We start from the raw sequence: 23,505 nt of genomic DNA, 5'->3' as shown, positions 1-23,505 counted from the left end.
AAAGAGAATACAGTTCCTACTTTATTTGGGGTTAGGAAAGACCTTTCTGGACAAGCGTTGCAAATTAGCATTTATATAACGCTTACTATGTGTTAGTCGCTCATTTAAGTACCTTGCCTATGTTAACAACTACCCCATATAATGGGTACTATTATTATTCCCACTTTACCGATGATGAAACTGAGGCCTATAGGAGATTCAGTAACTCAACTAACATCACACAGTTAGTAAACGGTGGAGTCAGGTTTCAAATGTAGGTCATCTTCTTCCATAACCTGTGCTCTTAATGACTATGCGATATTGCCTTAAAACAAATGGATTTAGGATATGTTTTGGAGTGATGCTGTTAAAGTTACATCATGGCTTTGGGTGAGGGAAAAATGGAGTAATCTGTAAGCCTCATGCTCTTGACCTAAGCGGCCAGGTTGTTAGTCCAATTTCTAAAATGACGGAGGGTGTCAAAGGGTTTGAGTGAGAGCAACTACACAGAGTCAGCTACAGCTAAGGGCAGGCGTTAAAATTTGGGCATCGGTGGCATATAGAGTGAGATGACAGAGAAGAAAAAATCGCAGGTCCAAGCCCTGGAACATTCAAATATTTAGAACTAAGATGTGGGACTAGAAAGAGGCAGAGGAAAGAGTGGTATTGCAGAGGCCAAGAAAGGTAAGAAAAGAGGGTGTTTGGGGGGTGATGGGTGGTTATCAACCCCATGTGATGCTATTAAGGAGTTTAATGATTTAACGAAGATGTAGAGAGAGAAATGACCGAGGAGAGGTTATGCAAGGATATAGAGAGACATGGCCAGATATCACCAACAGCCAAACCCAATGACTCTGACCGTATAGCAGGTTCCATGGAGCGTTCAGCTGAAAGCCAGAATGGTGGGGATGAAGCGAGGACCACTCGTATGTAGAAAATTTATTTTTTTCAACTCATGCAAAATAAATTTGTGATAGGGCAAGTATAGCAAAATGTTAATGGCAGATTTAGGTGGTGGTTTTGCAGATACAGGAACTTCTTGTAAAACTTTTTCAAATGTGCTGTGTGTTTGAACATTTTCATAATAAAATGATGGTGAAAGTAGATGAGAAATACGGACACCCAAATTCAAGACTATGGTTCACTGGCCCAGGTTGGGGAGTCGGAGCAGGGGCGGGGGGGAGACAGGCATTGAGGAGGAAGCAAGCAGCTTCCACTGCATGGGAATGTTTTCTTTATTAAATTGTTGGCAGGTAGTTTTTATCGCGCGCTCTACTACCAGTCAACGTAAAACGTATAAATACGTTTCCCGCATACAACGTGTTAAGCAGAGGGGCCTGCATACTGGTTTACTTATCCCTGATGTTGTTCTGGATATATTCTATTGCGCTAGAAAAAAAAAAAATGTGACTGTGGAGTAAGGAAACTGAATGCATGAGTGTGGAACAGTCCTTGAAAACCTCTGTTTTAAAGGAAAAAAGCGAGGCAGTTGTTGGAGGTGGTTTGCAATTAGAGAAAGTTTTTTTGTTTTAACATATCTCATCTGCATGCTATTTGGACGGTTCCAATGGAGAGGGAGAAACATTTCCAGGGTGGGCTGATCACTCCAGCGCAATCCTCCACAGGGGAAGGGACCAAGGGCTCTAGCAGGGGGACGAGCCTGGGCGATGAAGTGGCTTTCCTTTGGGGAACAGGAGAACAGACATACAGTATCAGGCGCTGACTCTTGGTTTAAAGAAAGGACATTCATCCCCTGCCTTTCCTGTCTGGCTTTTTCTCCCTATTTACCTAGAAATCTGTTTTCAGCTTCCAGTGAGTAAGGCATCTGGGTAGCACTGAAATGCTGGGGTGCCATCTCTACAGTGTATCGTAAGGTCTGATTTTTCCGCTGCCTGTATGTCACTCCAGAGGGCTGGTCCTCTAGGACACTATAGAAGCATGTACTTCACGAGATTCAACTTGGTTTTCGGAGCTTTTGCCTTGCCCCACTTATTTTATTTTCCAAAGCAGAATCCCATCTAGAAGCATGCGCCTTCGGTCTCAGCTTCCGCGGGGCCCAGGGCTAGTCAAGAGGGCCTGGGCTGCACCAGCTTGCCGGCAGGTATCATAATCAGGGATGTATCCTCGTATCTGCTGCTTCTTGGGCAATCTTATCCTGTTGTTCAAGATGTTTACGTCAAATGCATTTTTGATTGAATTACAGACTTAGCTCCTAGACAGGAAATGCTTGATAACCAGGTTTCTTTATCTTTAGGTGGGAGTGTAGACTATTTCCCTTTATACATGGTTGGGGTCTGATGCTTCCCTTAAGGAACTGCCCTTCAGACAAAGTGAATTTCAAATGAAATGAAGGTGATGTAGTGCTCTACCTGAAAGACTTTATATTGTGATCACAACTTTCATAAAACTTTATTTACATTTGCAACCGGTCTGTTAGCGTAAGAGCCTAATTCGTTGCCCAGTTGTAGCAAATACAATAATGATGATAACAGCAAAGGTAATGGCCACCAGGCTTTTGAGCCTGCAGCATGCTACTCATGATGCCAAGTACTTTACATGCATCCTGCCATTTGCTCTACACACAGTCCTGAAATTATAAGCATGATTACCCCACGTAACTCATGCAAACCTTGGTGCAGAGAGAATAAGTAACTTGCTCAAGTCCCAGGGCCCATGAAGCATGAAAATCACAGAGTTGGAATTTAAACCCGGGTCCACTGCAAAGCCGCCGCCACCCCCACTGTGCTCCCCCAGCCCCCTTGCCCGCCCTGGGTGGGTAAGCACCACATGGCATGCCCGGGCCCCAGGGTCTATATGCATTAGCCACTTTCCTGCTCTTCTCTGGCCCCTGACCTTGCTTTTCTTTCTTCTCCTTGGATTTCTAGTTTCTTTCTTACTGTGTTCTGTACATCCTTGAAAGCCTCTTTAAATCTTTTCTGTGAAAGGCAAGAACGGTTTCACTTAGGCTGACAAACTTGGACCTCAATAAAGGGTATTAAAAGGCAACAGTCCTGAATTGTCAATCTTCTAAACTAGATTTCTCATTTGATTCACGCAGAGGTATGATTTACCACTCTTTGTGAGTCGGTTTAAGAACGAGAATATTTCAGCATCCACACAGTGTTTGTTGTTGCCATTTTTGCTAAGCACATCAGCAGAAAGTCTTTTTTGTACAACGTACTAGTGTGCTCGCCTCAATTAACAATGCATCAATATCGGTTCATTAATTGTGACAGATGTACATTAGTAATGTTAGGTATTAATAACAGGATAAACTGAGTAGATGGGGACTTTATGTACAATCTTTGCAAATTTTCTATAAATCTAAAATTATTCTAAAATAAAACGTTTATTTTAAAAATGGAACAAGTTTAGGTGATTTTGTGTAGACGCGAGTTTTCAATTCAATGGAGTAAAGACCTAGGATCAAGCTTACTGGATGATATGGTATTTCAATGTTTAGTTTTATTTAAAAACGGCCAAACTGCCTTTCACAATGGATGTATCATTGTGCATCTGAATGAATGAGGATTTCTGTCTTCCCACATCCTTGCTAACATTTGGTATTGTAAATTTGGGGGACTTTATTCACTCTAGCAGTCATACAGTGAAATCTCACTCTTCTTTAATTTGCATTTCCCTAATGACAAATGATGTTGAATTTTTTTCATATGCTTATTTGCCATCTTTGTATGTCCTTTGATAACAGGTCTTTTCAGTTCTTTGCCCATTTTTGGATTGTTTGTTCCTTTTATTATTGTTGAATTTTCAAGAGTTCTTTCTAAACAAGCAATTTATCAGATAAGTAACTTAGAAATACTTTTGCCCAGCCTATGGCTTGTCTTTGCTGTCTTTCACAAAGCAATTTTTTTAAAATTTTAGGTTTCACATCAATTTATTCTTTCATGTATCATCCTTTTGGTTACCCCACTTTTTATTATCCTCACCTGGGGAAATGCTTATTGATTTTAGAGAGAGGAGTGAGAGAGAAACATCGATTGACTGCGTCCTGCATGTGCCCCCAAAAGGTATTGTACCCCCAACCTAAATATGTGCCCATACCAGGAAACAAACTCACAAACTTTCGGTGTATGGAACAACATTCCAACCAACTTCACGGCCTGGCCAGGGCATTCATCCCACTTTTAAATCACTCTTCTACAGCCTGAAATCATCACTCTGCCTAATTTTTGACTTATTAATTGACTGTCTCAACTCAGAATGCAATAGTCCTATAGTCAGGGAAGATCTGTTTTCTTTACTCTATACTCCCAGCACCCAAAAACAGTGCTTGTGCATAATAAATGCTCAACAAACGGATGCTGAATTAGCCAATTCATGCACATGCACATTTGTCAGCATCAATCATGTGTTATATAAAAAATGGATAATAATACTTCAAGTGACTAACAGAATGATGTGGAGAGAATATACGCAAAATGTCTTACAAATCAAGTGGCAGCCAATAAATAGGAGCTACTGCTATTCCTGCTGAAAGATCACAGCATTTTAGGGCTCTAGAGAGAGGGGTCAAAGGATAATCTGCCATAACTTCCCAGTATGTTGCAACAAGGGCCACGCAAAGGGCTCTAGGCTGACACAGGGCAGCGATTTTCAACGGGTGTGCCACAAGAACGTTTAAAACATGAAACACCTGGCTATTTAGCAAGGGGCACTGACCTCCTGTACCTTAGACTGTCAAATGAGAAAATGACAACAGCTAACACAAAAATAGCCGTCCGATGTGAGTGAATCAAAACTGTATTTATTTCTTTTAGTCAGATCAGCAAAAAATGTAATGTATTTTTGGTGTCCTGCAGAATTTTAGTAATTAGTTTATGTGTGCCATGAGATGAACAGGGTTGAAAATCACTGACACAAGGTATTCCTGGGCCCTCGACTAGTTCAAACTTTGGCATACAAGTGTACTTTATTTAGTCAAGTATGCAACAATTAAAAGTACTGCAGATGCTAAAATCAGTTTCAATAAAAAAAAGGCAAACTAAAGATGATGTATATAAAGACATAATAAACTCAGACTATTCGTGATTCCCAGTTTTTGGAGGCAGAAGAGTTATTTGGGGTACTATCTAGAAATAAAGATTCTAGTGTTACCTTGCCGTACTGAATCTGGGTTTGGGCTAAACACAGAAATTTGAATTTTCATGAACATCTCCCATCCCATCCAGGTGTTTCTGAACCAGGCAGTTTGTGAACTTCTCTGAGAAATGCTTGGAAAAGGAGCCCCTATAAGGAAGGGGAGAAGGGACCATGGGAGGGACAGTGAGCAGGGCATCACCCGGTCCTGGCTCAGCTGCATTCTGAGACACCCACCAGGCTAACTTTAAAGATCTGTCCTTGCTTGAACTAATAAATGTGCACTTTATTATATTACTTAGGAAATATCATTTTAAAAACTAATGGATCTAGACTGAGCAAAGTCCTGGCTCAAAGAGGGGAGACCCATAGAGAGAAATGAGTTCTCTTTCCCTCTGGAACCTAGGATTTGCCTCTCAAATCCTCATTTTCTGTCCTGGAATCCTTTCCTTCCCTGAAGGTGCTCCCCCCTTCAGTGGAGACCTGCTCACCTAGCCCTCCAGCCATCCGGGAGTGAAATTTCATCCCATGACCTAGAGGACTCCACCTCAGAACACAGTAAAAGACCATCCATGCAAGGGCAGCCAGTCGGCACACAGCACAGAAAAGGCAGGCACTCCAATATCCCCGGGGGACCCAGTCATTCAGGGTGGGAAGAGCAGAGGCATAAAGCGAGGGATGCGTGAGGACACGGACACGCACAGGAGCAGCGGCACCCTTTCCAGGCCCTCGTCTCTCCTTAGAGAGGCTTCCTCTGTGGAAAGCGCTGCAGGAGGGGACACTGTAGTGCTCTGGCAGGGATGCTGGACTGCGACAGCAGGAGCTTCGTGGACAGCGAGGTGGCCTCTGGGGTTACCTCGCCTGGGGAAGTCATACAACTGATACTCACTGGAGTTTCTGTCGGACCAGTTCATTGCAGCAACACCCCAGCCCACCACTAAAGTGGGCAGGGAGGGAGAAGGCCACCAGGTCATCAGGCTCTGCTTTAATCTCTCTTCAGAGACATGAGAACACCCTTCCCTCTCCCTCTCTTTATTCTCAGTCCTGTTCTGTCTCTCTCTGCCCACTGGTCCTCAGTTACTCAATAAATATTGATTGGGTAAAAAGAGAACAACACTGGAACTAACTGATATCACTATATCACTCCACATGTGAGATTGTATCAAAACAAAGAAAAGCTTAGCCCTGGTTTTTGTGGCTCTGTGGTCACATCGTAAGGGGCCTGTGCTCCAAATGGTCGCAGATTCTATTACTGGTCAAGGGCATGGGCCTGGGCTGCAGGTTCGCTCCCTGGCCCTAGAGGGGTGAGTGCAGGCGATGGCCAGGCTATCTATCCCCTCTCTGATCCCCTCTCTCTCTCTCTCCCTCTCCCTCCCTTCCTCCTTCCCTTCCACTCTCTCTGAAAAACAATGGAAAAAGTATCCTCAGGTGAGGATTGACAAAAAAACAACAACAAAAACACAAAGAAAAGCCTAAATGAGCAGTGAATGGTTTGACCATATCTTTGATTGAGGAAATGGTTCCACAGAGAAGCTACCTCTTTCATCTGTACTTTCTTGTCACTTTGCTCCATGAGATCCGTCTGAAAGTTGGGTTAGGCCCATGTACCTCTCTGTCTACACCCTAGACTGCCACACCTGGGTAGCCGGGCCATGTCTTAACTGTTCTGATTGAACACTATGACCATTAAACAATTAAACACTAGGTACCAGGCAGAGAGTGGGCAATCTGAGAAGGTTGGTGACTGAAGATAGGAAACCCAAGCAACTATTCCACGGCTTAAGAAATAGGATGTGAACATATAATAATGAGATGGCATAAAGCCAAATGCTGTTGCAACCATTAAATGAATCTACTAATTGGATAAACATGAAGAGCAGTGCTTATCTTTTAAAGGACAGCTTTTGGATCTACTTTAAATCTAAGACATTTCACAAAGACAGTATGCCAGCATCCCATTGTTGGCAGACGCTTGTTACACACCAAAGAAACCACTTACATAAAAAAAATCCTTGAATAACAAAGCCTCTTATAAATTAGGTTTTTTAGCTGCATCCAAGAAAGGCGTAACAGTCCGTTGTATTCAATAAATAAACTGCCTTAAAAATATAGGCGAGACATACACAGATGCCAATAACAGACAAAAAGCATCTGCAACAGTGGTCAAATATCTGATATCCATGGTCCATTAAAATTACCTCCTCTTTTGTCCAAAATAACTGAAAAAATTTCATCCAACCTGCTGTGTTTCTCATGTTTTCTATAAACCCACTGTTGGGTAATCTCTCCTCCCTACCAGTGTTCTAGGTAAAGAAATGTCCCATCTGCATCACCTCATGCCACCAACCTGAGCTTTCTCCTTTTGTATTTACAATTGGTCTCTCCAGTGGCTTCCTCCCTCGATGCTCCAATACTCCTGATTTGAGTTGAACAAAATAAGTAAGCAGGCAAGCCAACAGTCATATTGTTTCTCTCCTTCCATCTGTGACAATCTTCCGAATCATGCATTAAGTGCTCACTGTGCACCCAGCATTGAATAGCCAGGCTTCAGAGATACACAAAATAATTATAAAACACAGCTCCTCATTTGAGTCCCAACTATCCGCAGGGGCAAAAAGAAATACATGCAGCATATAGTGCAGTGATGACCAAAGAAGGGTTTGGTTGCTTTTTACATCCATCCTTTACTTCACCATCTACTCTGTTTTCTTTCAGCATCTACCTTCTTTCTATCTAGCTACTGTTGATGCAGCTTCCTGCAAATGTACTTTTAAAATATAATTAATGACACCTTCCTAGGCAAATCCAGGGCACTTTCTCATTACTCATTTTCCATGCTCTCAGGAGATTTTGACATAATTACAACACATTCTACAGTCTAGATTGATCAATGCCTCCTTTACAACATACTCCCTTGAATTTCAGGGCTTGGTACTCTTGGCTCTCTGGTCACATTTCAGAGTATGCCTTCCCTAATTTATTTCTATTCCACCTTCTCATCTTTTTTGGCCTTTCTTCCAAAAACTAAACCTACATCGCTCTGTTCTTCTCTATCTCTTTACTGGCAAGTATTCAAAGAAAGCTCTGAAAGCTTCATTTATCAACTGCAGAGACTTCCAAGTTTCTCTGTTTCCCCAAAGTTCTATTCCCATAGCTCTAGCCATCTGCTAGGCAGTTCCCCTCATTTATCAATGTTTTAGATAAAATCGGCCCTCTCTTCCCACCCCTGCCACCTCTTAAGATGCCCAGATTAAGCTGTCCATGGCCAAAAACTTACAATAAATGTTGACCCGTCTCTTCCCTTCAACAAGTGGCAAATCTTCTATTCTTTATTTCAGTGCCTGCAACATCTAGTTTCTTATTTCTGTCCCCATTGCCACTACCCTAATCCTAGACCCTCAAAGTTTTTTGTTCTGAATTTTTCTCCGCAGTATTATAGTAACACCCAACTTTCAATGACATTGTCAAATTAATCTTTCTAAAAAGCACTTAAATGGATAGAAACCAACCTGCTAACTTCCTTCCTTCCTTCCTCCCCCCCCTCCCTCCCTCCCTCCCTCCCCCCCTCCTGTTTTCTTTTTATCTTGTTATCTACACATAGCCTGGTTCCTAAACTTTTCCCAATCTGGTCCCTTCCCAACATCTTACCATATTTATAACTGTCCTTGAATGTGAAACTTCTCACCAATTCAGGGCTTCTCTATCCATCTCTCAATTATCAATGTCATTTCATTCTGATCTCTTTAATTTAAAAATCAGGTTATCAGGTAGTTTAAACCAGAAATGCATACTCCATTATCCTTCACGTATGTTTAATCATTGCCGAAACATATACACAAATTTACTTCATCCACACTGGATAAATTATGTAAAATTTAACATGTCAACTAAAATTAACATTTACATTAGTGTAATGTAAACAAAATTAACTTTTAGGGGAAATAGGGCAGCCACGTGCATAAGGGTTGCTGGTGTGGAAGGAGAGTTGGTATTTCCAGGGACAAAATATCCAGTTGTGAATTTTAAAACTGCTAGGTTTATAAGAAGGAAGGAAAAAGAGCTTTCATTCATCTATACCTTCATTCATTCAACAAATATTTATTGAATTTCTATGAGTAGTAGGAATTGCAAATCATTGATCAGCAAAAGATACATGTTATGGTATCTATCTTTATTAATTTATACTTTGGCAAGGAAGAACATTATCAGTCAAGTCAGCCCACAAATATTAATCTATCCTGTGGGAAGTGACAATGAACAGAGCCATGTCAGGAAGGGTTTCCCTGGGAAGGTGTACTTTGAGCTGGGATATGCAGACTGAGTCATCCTAAACTCTGTGAAAGGAAACAGCATGTGTAAAGGCCCTGAGGCATCTAAAACACGGTTCTTTTAAATAACTGAAACAGAAACTGATCCACTTAAGAGATGTTTAGGAATTAAAATCTATGGGACTTTATAACATAATATTTGGAAGGAGAGAAAAATGACAAGAAAGATACCAAGATCTACAGTGTGCAACTGGATACATATGTGTGGCATTTGCCCAGATAAAAAAATGCAGGAGGGAGGCCAGCCTAGGGAGGTGATTTCTGTTTTGATATCATGATGCCTTAGAATTTTCCACTAAAGATGCCCAATAGACAAATGCTTTGAGAAAGTAGCCTAGGGACCGGTGGTTGCCAGGGGCTGGGGGAGAGGGCAACGTGGAGTTTTGTTTAACAGGGACAGAGTTTCAGTTCTACAAGATGAAAAAGTTCTGGAGATTGGCTACTCAACAATGTGAATATACTTTACACTACTGAAGTGTACACTTAAAAATAGTAAATGGTGAAGTTTATTTTGTGTATATTTCATCACAAAAATTTTAAAATATGGTGAACACATAGCATTATAGCTAACTAGTTAGCTATACAATCCACTGATAACCAGACAGCTAATTTATTAACCGTACAAAGCAGCAGTAATTGATTACATGTCTTTTTTTTTCCCCCTCCCTTAATCCTTAAAATCCTAGCGTTTGTTGTCTCTTATCAGCATGAGGTCTTCTCATCTTTCTTCCCCTGAAGGCTGAGCTGTCACATGAGAAAACAACTTGAAGACTCTGAAGCAACAGCAGCCTCAGAGTGTAGCTGTGCTCATGGCCACAGCGCAGAAACACCTCTATTTGTCTCTGGGCCTAATTCTAGTAAATATTAACCAAGACAAGTGCAGATAGAGGGGAAAAAATAAGATGACTCCTTTGAGCAAACATGCATTGATTCTAGAGAAAAACCCATTGTTGACACACTCGTACACATGCCTCTTGAGCAATATTACGCCGTCTACCTTGTTTGCGCACATCTTCCACAGCAGCGATCAATTCTTCTTTGAGATCCTGACTCTCCTTAGCGATCTGCTCCCCCTTTTCCAGGAAGTTCTGAGTGGCCTGCTCTACAGACGCAGCCAGGACGTGGGCTTTCTTTGACCTGCCTTTCTTTTTACCAGATGGGCCTTTGTTGCTGGTGTTAACAAGGGTCGTCACCTGAAATACAAAAGAAAAACTGTCAAACAACTCTGCAAAACTGTCCCGAAATAACCTATTGTCATCTCATAATTTTTAAATATCCTCTGTTTATTAGGTCGTGAATGCATATCCCATAGCCTCAACTGAGGGAAAGTGTGGAATTATATGGATTAACACGTAAATAAAGTCATTTCAGGCAGAAAAGTGAAAGTATGCGCGTAAGTAGAGAGTAGCTCAAAGTTTCCAGCGCCCTGGAGGTGTGTTTTCACAGATTGACAAATACAGTGTTTGTTGTAGTAGCCAGCTTCAGGAAGGAAAGAAAATTAAACAAAATGTGAAATTGCCTCTGAGCACTGAGTTGGGAGAACCAATACCTAGTCCTAGGCCAAAAGGCAGGGCAGAAGTGAATGAGCAGCTAATGAACACTAGGCCCTCAATATCCAGTATTTATATGTCACCTTCCAAGGACTTCAATGATTTTTTTTTTAAAGGTTTTATTGTTGACACTATTATAGATGTCTCCCATTTTCCCCTCCTTAGGCCCTCTCCACCCAGCCCCTGCCCCCCCAACCTTCACCACATTGTTGTCTGTGTCCATGGGCTATACATATATATATATATATAAAATTTGGCTAATCTCTTGCAGTCCCTCCCACACCCCCTCCCTTCTGAGATCTGTCCAATCTCATCTTTTAAAAACAAAATGATAAATTTAACCGGAGGGGACTGAATGATTCAGCTCTCAACATTTGGTTAGCCAGTAAAATTTTCAGAATTGAAATCAGATCGGCATTTTCTCTCCTCTTCTACGTATCATAATTTGGAGACACGTCTCAACTGCCAAACTTCTTTTAGTACTGTATCTAGAGCTATTTAATTAGCTAACAAAGCTTTTAATATCTTCTAAACACCTTGCTATTTCCTATAGAATTCTGGACCTTTATTTTCTCCCAGCGAGAAGTTTGGGAGGAAAATTAATGCAATGGTTCCATATCCTGTTGCTAGTCATTGCTGCCCCTGAATTTTTCTATCAGCTCTATAAGCAAGTGGGCACTGTGGTTTATTTTCATTGACATTTGTCCCGCTTAGTAGCCAGATTTTATTGGAGGCTATCAAGAAAGCTAGTCCATAGAAAAGTTCCAAATGCTGTCATCTCTGTTGTTACTCTAAGTCTGAGAGCAAGCCAAGTGATTATCAGTCAAAGTCCCAATTACTGTCCAGTCAATTTATAGGGCATGAGAGCACACCAGAAGAGGAAACATATCGAATAAATGTGAACTAAGATGATAAATACAGGTGGAACCTATACTTAAGAAGCGCTTGATACAGTGTTGGGAGTCATCACAGTCAGCTTTCTTTTGATTGCTAATTAGATGCAGTGAATTCAAGGACTCTATAAGGACATTCAAGTACAAATGCTACACACACAAAAAGAAACGTAAAATCACTGAGAATAAGATTGTCAAATAGTGGTAGTTAGCTGTAAAATGTGTAGGCAGTCAGTCAGTAACACATTACAGACTTTTCAGTTCCACCCACAGAGAGGCAACCATCGGAAGTCTTCCTGTCACAAAGGTTACTTTTTGGGGTGCACGAGTGTTCTCAACTACCCCAAAATGCCAACACCTGGAATCATAAATCCTCTAAGTAAACACAGCAAACAGCTCAAAAATCTTAATATATTTTTATTTTTTATTGAATATTGTGACGTGACATTGTACAAATTTAAGATGTCCAATGTGTTAATTCGGTATGTTTATATACTGTGATATGATTGCTGTGTAGCGACGTTTAGCACCAGTACCACATTCCGTAGTTAAAATATACAACCGCTCTCTACATTCCTCCTCCTGTGCATTAGATCTCTTTTTAGGCGAGGCTCTTTATTAGAGGGAAATATTCCCATCTCACTGATATCTGATTTATTCTCATTTTATTCATAATTCTGAGAAGTTCTGTGATCTAACTGTTCAGTCTTCTCAAATTGGAAAAATTAATCAGAGGGGGAGGGAGCTGTTAACTTTTGGCATATTGACAACTTGGGGTGTCGAAGTTGATAGCAAATCTACCAAAATAGCTAAATGACTCTACCAAGGGTTCATTTTTATAAAGGCGAACAGATTTCAATTCTTCTGTTACCTCACGTTACATTACTGCACTAAGCACTGTGTAGGTAATGCTTATACTAGCAATTCAGTGTAAAGTGTCAGTTATATGGGGTAAACAATAAACATAAAGCATCACCAGGCAGTTCCTAAGAAAAATGTGATTACTTTCAATGAAGCAAATCAATTCAATCTTCTTTTAGCAAGAGCTGTCACTTACTCATGGGTGGAAGAATAGGAAGCATAAAATGGGGTGGGAATGATGGGGTTCCCTATATGTTCATGTCTTAATCACTTTAGGATAAAGAAACAACTGTCAACCCTGCCCATTACTAGTCAGTGTTTTATTAGAAGACCAAGTCAACAAAGTGCAGCAGCCCTCCCTCCCCCATCCAAGGTTTTGCTTTCCATGGTTTCAGTTATCCATAGTCAACAAGTCCAAAAATATTAAATGAGAAATTACAGGAATAAACAATTCATAAATTTTAAACTGCATGTCTTTTTGAGTAGCATGATGGAATCTCAGCTCTCCTGTTCTGTCCTGCATGGATGTGAATCACCCTTCTGTCCAGTGTATCCACACTATATATGCTTCCCACCCTCTGGTCACTGAGTAGCCCTCTGGGTTTCTCAGATCAATGATATCACAGTGCTTGTGTTCAAGTAATCTTTATTAGACTTAGTGAACATTCACATAACTTTTATTACAGTATATTCTTATAATTGTTCTATTGTATTATATCTATTGGTGTTCATCTCTTATTGTGGCTAATTTATAAATTAAACTTTACCATAGGCATGTATGCATAGGAAAAAAACATAGTATATATAGGGTTTGGTACTATCCACAATTTCAGGCATCCATTGGGGGTCTTGGAATATATCCCCCGTAAAGAAAGGGGGACTACTGTAGATAACAAAAAGAAATGATAAATATTATAAAGGCAGGCACTAAATGATGTCATTTATTATGGAGAATATGATTATGATTTTAGCAAGTAAATATAAAAGAATTAAAAGTCAAACTATTAGAACCACTATTAGAGTAAAGAGCAAGGTAGCTAAATAGTAAACAATAAAAATTTAATAGAACAGCAGTAACCAATGAAAAATCTGGTTGTCCACATCATATTCACAACAATCAGTTGATATTATCAGAGAAAACAATAACACAAAATATATAATGTGGTATGGAGAACATGATAAAAAATTTTAAGGAAGAGCATAGAAGATGATTTAAATAATAAAGAGACATACCAAGGACCTCTGGAGGCAAGAGGTGTCTTTTCGTAAGGTTAGATATCCAGAGAGACACTAGGTCTTGGGTAGATGCTATTTACAGACTTTTAAGTGTTTAGTACAATCTGTTAGCAGTCTTTTAAAGGATCGCTATTCTGTGAAATCCCTGGCTGGATATCTGTGCCTCCTCCTACCACAAGCAGGCTCTCTTTCTACTCCCCACACCAACTTTCACCCAAGGCAAGAGTCATTCAAGATACACACACTCTCCTTTCCCCTCTAACAATTTTGGAGCACATCTTTTGTGCAGCAGGGAAAAAAGCAAGAAGTTCTAGCAAAGATAAAAGGAGTAATAGCATAAATATTGACATGTCGAAATGGACGATATTTTCCAAGCCAGGAAGGAGACCAGTCCTCCTTGAGAAAAAGGCTTATATGAAAGATATAGGAAGTAAGGTCAGATAGATGTGATGGAACAAAACTTTGGAAGCCTTTGAAAGGCAAGCTAAGGGGTTTAGATGTTAGTAATCACTGCCACTTTTTTAGAGAGAAGCATATATTAAAGTGTCCATTTTCTTTCCATTCATTTCTCAGCCCACTCAATTTTGCTTTTACCCCCACACCTCCTGTAGCAGAGCCCCATTAAACTGATATCTCACTAAGGTACTTAATAAGTTGCCAATATCAAATTAGTTTCATCTTATCACACCACTTTGCCACATTAGTGCCACTGACTCAATTATACTTCCTCCTAGAAATATCTCCTGGCTCATTCTCTTAGCAACAATCTTTTCCTTCTCCAAACTCCTGAAGCTTCAAAAGGGCATTATCTACCTTCACACTTACTTTGCTCCGTACCCAATTTTATCTTCCTCCCTGCTATGCCAGGAAAGGCATGCTGTTATCACTACCCTTTAGCTAATCTTCTGATCACATCCCCCCGAACTCTGTTTCATTAGTTATGGCAACTGATCTTTTAGTCTTGAACATCCCTCTCTCTGTAGGCCCTTCAACCTCAGCTTAGCAGGACACTTGACTTTACCTCCAATTCAAATATTTCCTCAATGTCTCTGACTCTCATCAAAAAAGAAATCATAGAGCTCATAGATAAGAGTGTAAGTGGTCAAGGGACCTAGGACCAGAGGTTTATAATGATGGGCTCTATGAACCCTAGCCAATGAAAAACCTCAGCAATAGCCAGAAGATGGGCACCTTGCTTTCAGATATATTGATGGTGTGATCTGAATATAAAACTGTGAGACACAGGCTGGTGTAGACTGTTCATCATTTAATGTCATTTCTGTACAACAGCAGTAAGACAGTGCCCAATACAATTTCATTTTTTTATTTTTCTTGCAATGTGTCTTGTCATAAGAAAATTTATCTGACCATGACCCTTCTACTTGAACAGTTCTCTGCTTCCAGGATCTCAATAGACATAGACTACTTCTTTTTCAAAAACAATAAGTAGCGAGGGCACAGGGGCATTTAGTCTTGGCAACTCTGTCACATCAGCCCAGAGCCAGCAATGGTATCATTTGGCTAAACCTCGCCCATAAGGCAGTCAATTGAAAGTGAGTTCTGGAGACATCATTGTCACCTGGGGCTTGTTAGATATGTAGGATCTCAGGCCCACTCCAGACCTACTAAAAAAGAATCTGCATTTTAACAAGATCCCTAGACAATGTGTATGTACATTAATATCTGAGAAGCTCTGAATTCTAGAAAAATTATCAGACTTTATTATGCCTAAGAATCACCTAGTGCCTGTTAGAAGGCAAATTTCCAGAATTTACAATGCTTCTGTTCAGGCAGGTCTGGACTAGGGCATTTTGTATTCATCACCTGAAATTATGAGATGGATATATATATATATATATAGATTACAGATTTTATTTTCAGAAACAGCAGTTCAGTTGAAGCAAAAGAAAGATACAGAGAAATCACTTCTAACAAGTAAACTCTTCCTCTTATTTTAGATGCCATGACATATCATGAGTCCTCAAAAAGAACTTGTTGATGAATTGATCATCTGACTCTTGATTGGAAGGCCATCTCCTCTATTAGGCAATTGCAAGGAATTTAGAAAGGTGAGAGCATACAGATGAAAATGCTGTGAACCAAGAAATTATTTAATCTCCAGAATACCAACGAAAGAGATCCAAGAGCTGAAAACAGAAATGGGCCTTGTTTTGGTAGATTCGTGAACTTTGCAGGTGTGAGTAGTAAGTCTTTGTGAATTCTACTGTTGGCATCGTTCTGAAGTATTTGTCATAATCACTCAGCTAACATAAGTCAGGGCTTTGATTACTGTGTAGCCTAAAAAATGTGAGAGCTTAGTGAGGTGAATATTTGAAAAAATAAAATAAAAAAATCAAAGGCAAGTTGTTTATTCCAGGAGCAATTGAAGAATCTAACACCCTCACTATCAGCCCAATGAGAGGAAGAACTCTCTAGTTCTGTCCACTGGCAGAGATTCACTGACTCTTAGTGTCCTGTTCTCAACCTCTAAGCTGCATTGAAAAATTACCATCCGTATTTTTTTTAAGCTTTAGAACTGTTTTTAAGGGGAATTTGGTGCCAACTTTTTTCCTAGGGCTATATCAAAAACAATAAACCTATACTCACATCACAGTGTAATATTGATAGGAACATTTTGTTATTTTTACAAGGCAGAACTGAGTATAACAGTTGAATTAAACTTAGCAATCATGTAAATATAAATATACATCTTATAACTTATGGCATTTTAGATTTGATAAAGCATGGTAAATCAAACAGTCACAAGAAACAAACTTGTTTACAGGGTCTACTAACAAGCTACGTTTTCCCAGAATCTACACACTTTCAATGTGTACACTCTCAGCAGTGAAAACTGAAGCTCAACATTAAGACACTGGAGCAATGCCAGACATTCACTGAAGGAGCAATTGCTTAGAATCAGGGATTTTTAAGTGGGTATGAAGGTGTTTCTGTTTTTAAAATCCTAAATATTTTAACTATCAGTGCCCATTGGAGGAAACCCCATGCTGTTTAGAACGTGCCTGAAAATTAAAAAATGACTAAACTACATTCATGACTCACTCCCCCGTATTTACTAAAGTTAAAATGAAATGAAACAAATAAAACTAAGCTGTTCCAACAAGTTTGAAACCACAATAAAAAATATATTTGAATCAACATTATGTGAACTAAAGGATTCAGTTGTCCAAAACTTCTATCCCCCCCGATTCCTTAAGTCTCTGGATTGCCCTCTTCAACAGGGGCACTTGCTTTCATATTTTTCTTCTTTAAAGTTAGTGGATTCCAATACAGGGTAAACACACTCTACAGGGAATGGACAGTCGGTGGAATGCAGGAAATATACCAGGAATCTATAATGAATTTGGTCTAAAAATACAAAAGAATAAATTAAGCCAGACTAATGTTTCATATGCAGGCTTACTTGCCCTGACACCATCACCCCAACCCTACATCAGATAGTCTTGAGCCACACATGAGAAATGGGATATCTAGAGGGAAGGAGGGGCACAAATCCAAGAAGTTGGCAGTGGTGGCCTTATGCTTTAATGTAGATCTGGTTATGTAGATTTAAGGATTAACTAATTTTCAAACACACACACACACATACAAATACTAACAAAATGGACCAGGAGCTTAAAAAGACTCCTGCAAAGAAATTGTAGCTTGAAGATAGTAAAAATACAAGCACAGTGAACTGCAAGAAAATGCAAAGCTGACTCTCCTCCTACTCTTAACACAAGCTCTTTGTCAGCTACACGTTGAGGCTTAAAAAAAAAAAAAATCTAATCACTGCTGAGAAGTTGAAATATGTATTTACATCCATTATTACTAACAATGACTCTAATCCCAGTTTCCTTGAGATGTTAGCTAATGATGACCTAAGCCAACTATGATTCACAAAACTTTTAAGAAGTTAAGCATACAGAAAATTCAGCCACGTTAGTTTTATATTTATTTATTTTTAATGAAAAGTAAGTTTTTTTATTATTGTTAATGGAGAAGACTTCATGGTGCTATCAAACCCACTGCTTTTTCCTCTGGTCACAAGACAAAGGTGGATCAATTGACTGAATTCTAGGCAATAGAATGTGAGCATCAGTGATGTGCGATCTTCTCAACCTGGTCCATTAAAACTCTCCTCCATGGTTTTGCCCCCAAACTAACAAATTTGAAAGCCAGATATCGAAGATAGTAAAGCCACGAGCTAGAAGAAGCTGAAGTTCCTAAATTTACCTCGGAAGTGAGTGATGTATTTTTCAGAAAGACTCTTTCTGATATTACATAATCAGAAGAAAACTTCTATTATGTTAAAACTGAGATTCTGAGGTTTATCTGTTACAATAGCTAATACTAACTACATTACTATATTAGTTATAGTGAATAAATAAAATATTTTTTAAGTTTATATCACTATTTTTAAATGACTATATTCATGTATTTTTACTGAGCTATGACATACATCATACTTGTTTCAGGAAGACAACATAATTATTTGATATATGAATATATTGAAAAATGATCATCACAATAAGTCAAGTCCATCATTATGCACAGTTACACTTTTTTTTGATGAGAGTTTTCAAGGTTTACTCTCTAAGAAACTTTCAAAAATACACAATACAGTAGTATTATTAACTATAGGAAACATGTACATTACATCTGCATAAGTTATTTAATTTATAACTGGAAGCCTGTACAGATGGATCACCTTCACCCATTTTGACCATCACCATCCCCCACCTCTGGCAACTACCAATCTGTTGTCCATATTTATGAGTTCATGTTTTTAAAAGACTCCACAGATAAGTAAGATCACATGGTATTTATCTTTCTCTGTATGACATTTCACTTAGCATAATACCCTCAAGGTCCAACCATGTTGTAGCAATATTTCATTCATTTTTCTGGTGGAATAAATATACATATATCATCTCACATTTTTATAGTATATACATATGTGTGCATATATATATAAAATCTCACTTTTCTTCATCCATTCATCTGTACATGAACACTTAAGTATTTTCCATGTCTTGGCTATTAGAAGTAATGCTAAAATAAGCATGGGGGTGCAGATATCTTTTCAAATTAATGTTTTAATTTCCTTTGCATAAATACCCAGTGGTAGATCTATTTTTTAATTATTTTGAGGAACCTCCATACTGTTTTCCACAGTGGCTACACCAATTTACATTCCCCAAAATAATGCCTAAGTCTCCTTTTTCCCCACAAACTATATATATTATATAGTGTATGTAATAAATTAGTTCAGGAACGCATGCTTATTTAGAAAAATAAATCAAATACCCAAACACACGCACAGAGAGAGACAAGCATCCCTTTCCCCCTTTCTTTTGGCCAAAATGATTAGTAAAACCCAAGGTATAACTGAACACATAACACTCCAGCACAGGCAGGTCTGGTGGTTAGACACAAGCTACTACAGGTCCATTGTCACTGAAACCTGAATATGGGTGTTTGGAGAGAATCAATCACCTGGGTACTGGATACAGCAAAACATATCAGTCAGTTTGAGGAATCAGAAAATGTTGTTCAGAAACAGGTCAACCACATTCAGCAAACATTGGAGATGACCAGAGAGATGACAGGTTCCCAAAGGCACTTCTAATAAGCAAGTCTAAGAGCATCAATGAAATCATCGTCACCACACAGGCGATTCGATTGCGTCAGCACCATGCTCTATTATTTTATTCACTGAAGTTAATATTTGTTACTATCAAGTATACTGAGTAGAAGCAACTTTCAAAGTAGCAGATGCCAAAACAAAGAGAACTTGCAGTAACCTAAGAAAACCAAAACCCCAAATTCTAATGCAGACCAAGAGATTTTAGCATAAATCATGTCTATGTTCCATTGACAAAAAAACAAAAAACAAAAAAAACACAGAGGAGACTCAAAGGATCTGGCTGTTCAGAGACAAGAGCGCATCCTATTCATTTCTTCACTCTTACCTGACAGCTTAAATGAATTTAAAGAAATTTCTCATCTTGTGAAATAAAAATGATCGGTTCATCTTCTCAAACTTTTTGTAATAACCATTAAATGCATCACCCTCCTCTGTGTGCATGTGTGTGCACTCACACTCACACACACACACACGCACACGCACACGCACACGCACATGCACAGAATAGAACCCAGAGGCTAGAATTCCTACCATGCTACCTTGACTTTTATGGTTTTGCCATATGACACCTATTTTGACACTACTGTGTCAAATTCCAGATCTTGGTGACTATGATACATTTTAAATGAAAATTTCCAGCCACCTTTTGGAAGTGCTGATATGGAGCTTTAGATTTGTGGTAAACTCATAAATATAATAACTGGGATTAATACTAAAATGAAAACAATATATATAAGCCATCAGCACATCTGGGAACAGAACCAGCAGTCTCACAACAAGAAAATAATACTTGCAAGCCACAGGGGGATGCATCTAACCCAAAACCTACTGAGTCTAGGAAAAAACTGTTTCCTCACTAGCTTATTTAAAAACTATTTCTTCCAAATCCTAAGCGAAATAATCCTACCAAACTATCATCTTTTCTGTTGTCGATCAGTTGTTACTCAAGAGTGGAAACAAATCATGATGCATAATGCCACCTTGTCCTTTCTTTAATCAAATACTAAACGGCAAGTGTTCTCTAAACGTGCCCAGTTTGTGCTGGTCACACACATAGCACGTGTACGTGGAAATGAGGAAATGAAAGGATCCCCCTATTACTCAGACAAGGACACTGAGGCATGGAGGAGTCTGCCTGCCAGAGGCCATAAAGCCTACTGTGAAAGAAAAATTCAGGTTTTAATTAGTCTGACACTGCCAGCTTATTCCCTTATGATACCATTCAACACATATTAGCCTCATTTTACATACGGTACAAATTTCTAGAATCAAAAGCAGCTCTATTTTCTAGCTAGAAAGTGGATGTGGCTACACAATTTCATTACGGCACGCGTGACATAGCCCTTTGTAAAACATTCCTGAGGATTTTTTCAAAGAAGTAATTACATCATCTACTGACATTTTCTGATTTTGATGTGTAAGTGAACATTACTAGTCTCCCACTGAACTACAACCTGCTGGTAAAATGCCAATGATGTGGAGAAATGCTGACATTTCACTGAGGGGCCATCTCTTGCTGGACAGAATGCCACCTTCCACGTCAGGCACTGCCGTTTCGCCTAGCTGCATTCCTGAAGCATCGCTTTCCCAAGGCTTCCAGGTTCTAGGAATGTTAATGAAATACAGGGGGAAATTAGCAGGTTTAATTATCTTGTCAAGATTCTTCTTGTGAGCCTTTCTTTGGACAAGTCACAGAAAAGAAAGCAGCTCATTTTCTAATACAGGATATCATTTCTCTTTATAAACTGCATTAGCATTTTTGAAATTGCAGAAAGGGGCCTAGATGTTCACTACTGAAGCTATATTGCTGAGGGAAATGTCAGTAAGAGGTGGCGGCATGGGGTAATGGAAAGAATACAAGCTTGGGGACCTGCTATTCCTTCTCTGGGTAAGAAATTACTGAATCTTAGATTCAGTTTCCTATTTTTTGAAAACTGTGGGTAATTACAGATACCTCATAGGGATGTTGTGAGTTTTAAATATGACAGCTTATTTAAGGCACTTAGCTCTAACAAATGAGATGCTCCAAAAATAACAATGAACACACAACCCCTAGTGGAAAGAGTCTGGACATGAGGTCAGAATACTTGAACTTGAGCCCCACACCAGTCACTTGTAACTATGTAATATTGAGGTCAATTAATCTCATTGCGCCTCATTTTTTTTCAGTCCTCAATTAAAAATGATCCCAGTTACTTCAAACTCTTACATTCTGTATATATGCTAATAAAATTAAGTTCTTGACTTATGGTTCAGGATGGTAAGTTTTGTATATAAATATCTGAAATTTATTCTCTGTTTCACTGAAGTAGACTCAGTACATGGGCGAGCATTAATTTTACAATGAATTTTCTAATGTCAGAATCTGGACAAGTTAACAAAGGAATATCAGAAATCTTTTTGGGATCTTTCAAAAGAAATTAGGTGGCTCATCTGAAGCTGTTCTGGGGCTTATGGGGAGCTCTGATGATCACTGGGGAACCACTCCAGTATTTCACCCTAGTATTTCATGAAATTCTTCATAATCATCTTTAGATTTGCACCTTATTTTCTATAATGTTTTTATGAACTTCTAAACTGAGTACACCTGTGTGGTACCATTAAATGAGCTTAATTGTGAAGTTTAATTTTTTGTTATTAGCAATGCATAATTCATATGTACTCATTTTTTCACACCACGTGGAGGATAAACAGTTTTGAAAATTAAATATTTATATTTCAAAAAAGATTATATTTTTAGCAATGTGCTGGTGATTTTGAGATGCCAGGGCTCTGCTGAGCCAGGAAGTCTTAGGCAGGTGTTTAATTACATGGAGCCCCTTCCAGTTTCCCTGTGCTCTTTGTAAATGTGGACAAGCAACACAACTGATTGCCTAATTTAGACGATTTAAAACTGACTCACTTTTTATAGCCAAGGAATTTTTTAGACCCATAGTCACAAACTCAAAACATAATACTATGTGGTCTGAAGTCCTACATATTTTTCTAAACTGCCATGTTTAGTTTATTTTTTTCACATTACTTTAACAATATTAACATAGGGAATAAGATTAATGAAATGTACTTCTTACGTAAAGGACATAAAACACTACATGTCTTCTCATTGGTGATGGGGCAGAGCTTATGTTGGTCATCATTACATGCCCAGGACCTCACAGAGAGCACGGCTCACAATGGGTGTTTAAAGAAAATTAAGTAGATTTAATATTTAGAAAATAAGTACATGGGTTTGTGAATAGATAATACCATTCCTACTCACAAACAATTCATGAAGCAATAAGGTGAAGCGGATGGGGCATGTGATCTGAAACTCACATGCAAAGAAGTCTCTGGACACAGAATGGAGAAAGTACCAGACTGAAAAATCCAGGAACTGAGCTTCATGATTGAGACCTTGGCCCCAACTAAAAGCATGGTGTGGTGTAAATCATATTTTTCTAGACAATTGGGAGGTTATATTTATATTTTGTCTCTTAAATCCCATATTAGTTTATAGGTCATTTTCTCATTATAAAGTAGATGTAGATATGCTGTTCTATCTGGCCTTTCCTTCTCTGTTAAAAGACATGGGGGGGAATGTTGCTCTAAAAATATGTTGCCCATTCACTAGCTTTCCCTTTGAAAGCACCATTAAAAACCTTTGTGATGCATTGGTATAATCATTTAAGCACAACCGCCATAGCTACTCTTCAGATGTGTAAGCATTTCCTTATATGTTTTTTATAAACCAACACAGAAGGCAACAGAAGTAATTTCCAAGGGGAAAGAGGCATGTCTGCTGTAGAAATGAAGTCTACCTTTTAGGTACAATGCATTCTGGGAGGCTTTATCTTTAAGACACAGCCTGAATTACATGTGTTCTCCTTTTATATCAAACTAATGGAGAAAGGCAGCAAGAATTCCAAAGCAGA

At 39.0% G+C, this 23,505-nt stretch overlaps 1 protein-coding gene across 1 annotated transcript in view; it reads right to left on the bottom strand.

Annotated features, from left to right (window-relative positions):
• The window catches only part of CTNNA2 (catenin alpha 2), a 976,906-nt gene that overhangs the window by 777,558 nt on the left and 175,843 nt on the right, over nucleotides 1-23,505 (bottom strand). The window contains exon 3 of the mRNA XM_087823861.1: nucleotides 10,402-10,597. Within this exon, the coding sequence (XP_087679987.1) occupies nucleotides 10,402-10,597 (196 nt within the window). The remainder of the gene's footprint in view (nucleotides 1-10,401; nucleotides 10,598-23,505) is intronic.

The sequence above is a fragment of the Miniopterus natalensis genome, chromosome 13 (assembly GCF_054644295.1).
Source record: "Miniopterus natalensis isolate mMinNat1 chromosome 13, mMinNat1.hap1, whole genome shotgun sequence".
Lineage (NCBI taxonomy): Eukaryota > Metazoa > Chordata > Mammalia > Chiroptera > Miniopteridae > Miniopterus > Miniopterus natalensis.
This window is presented reverse-complemented; position numbering and strand designations above follow the sequence as displayed.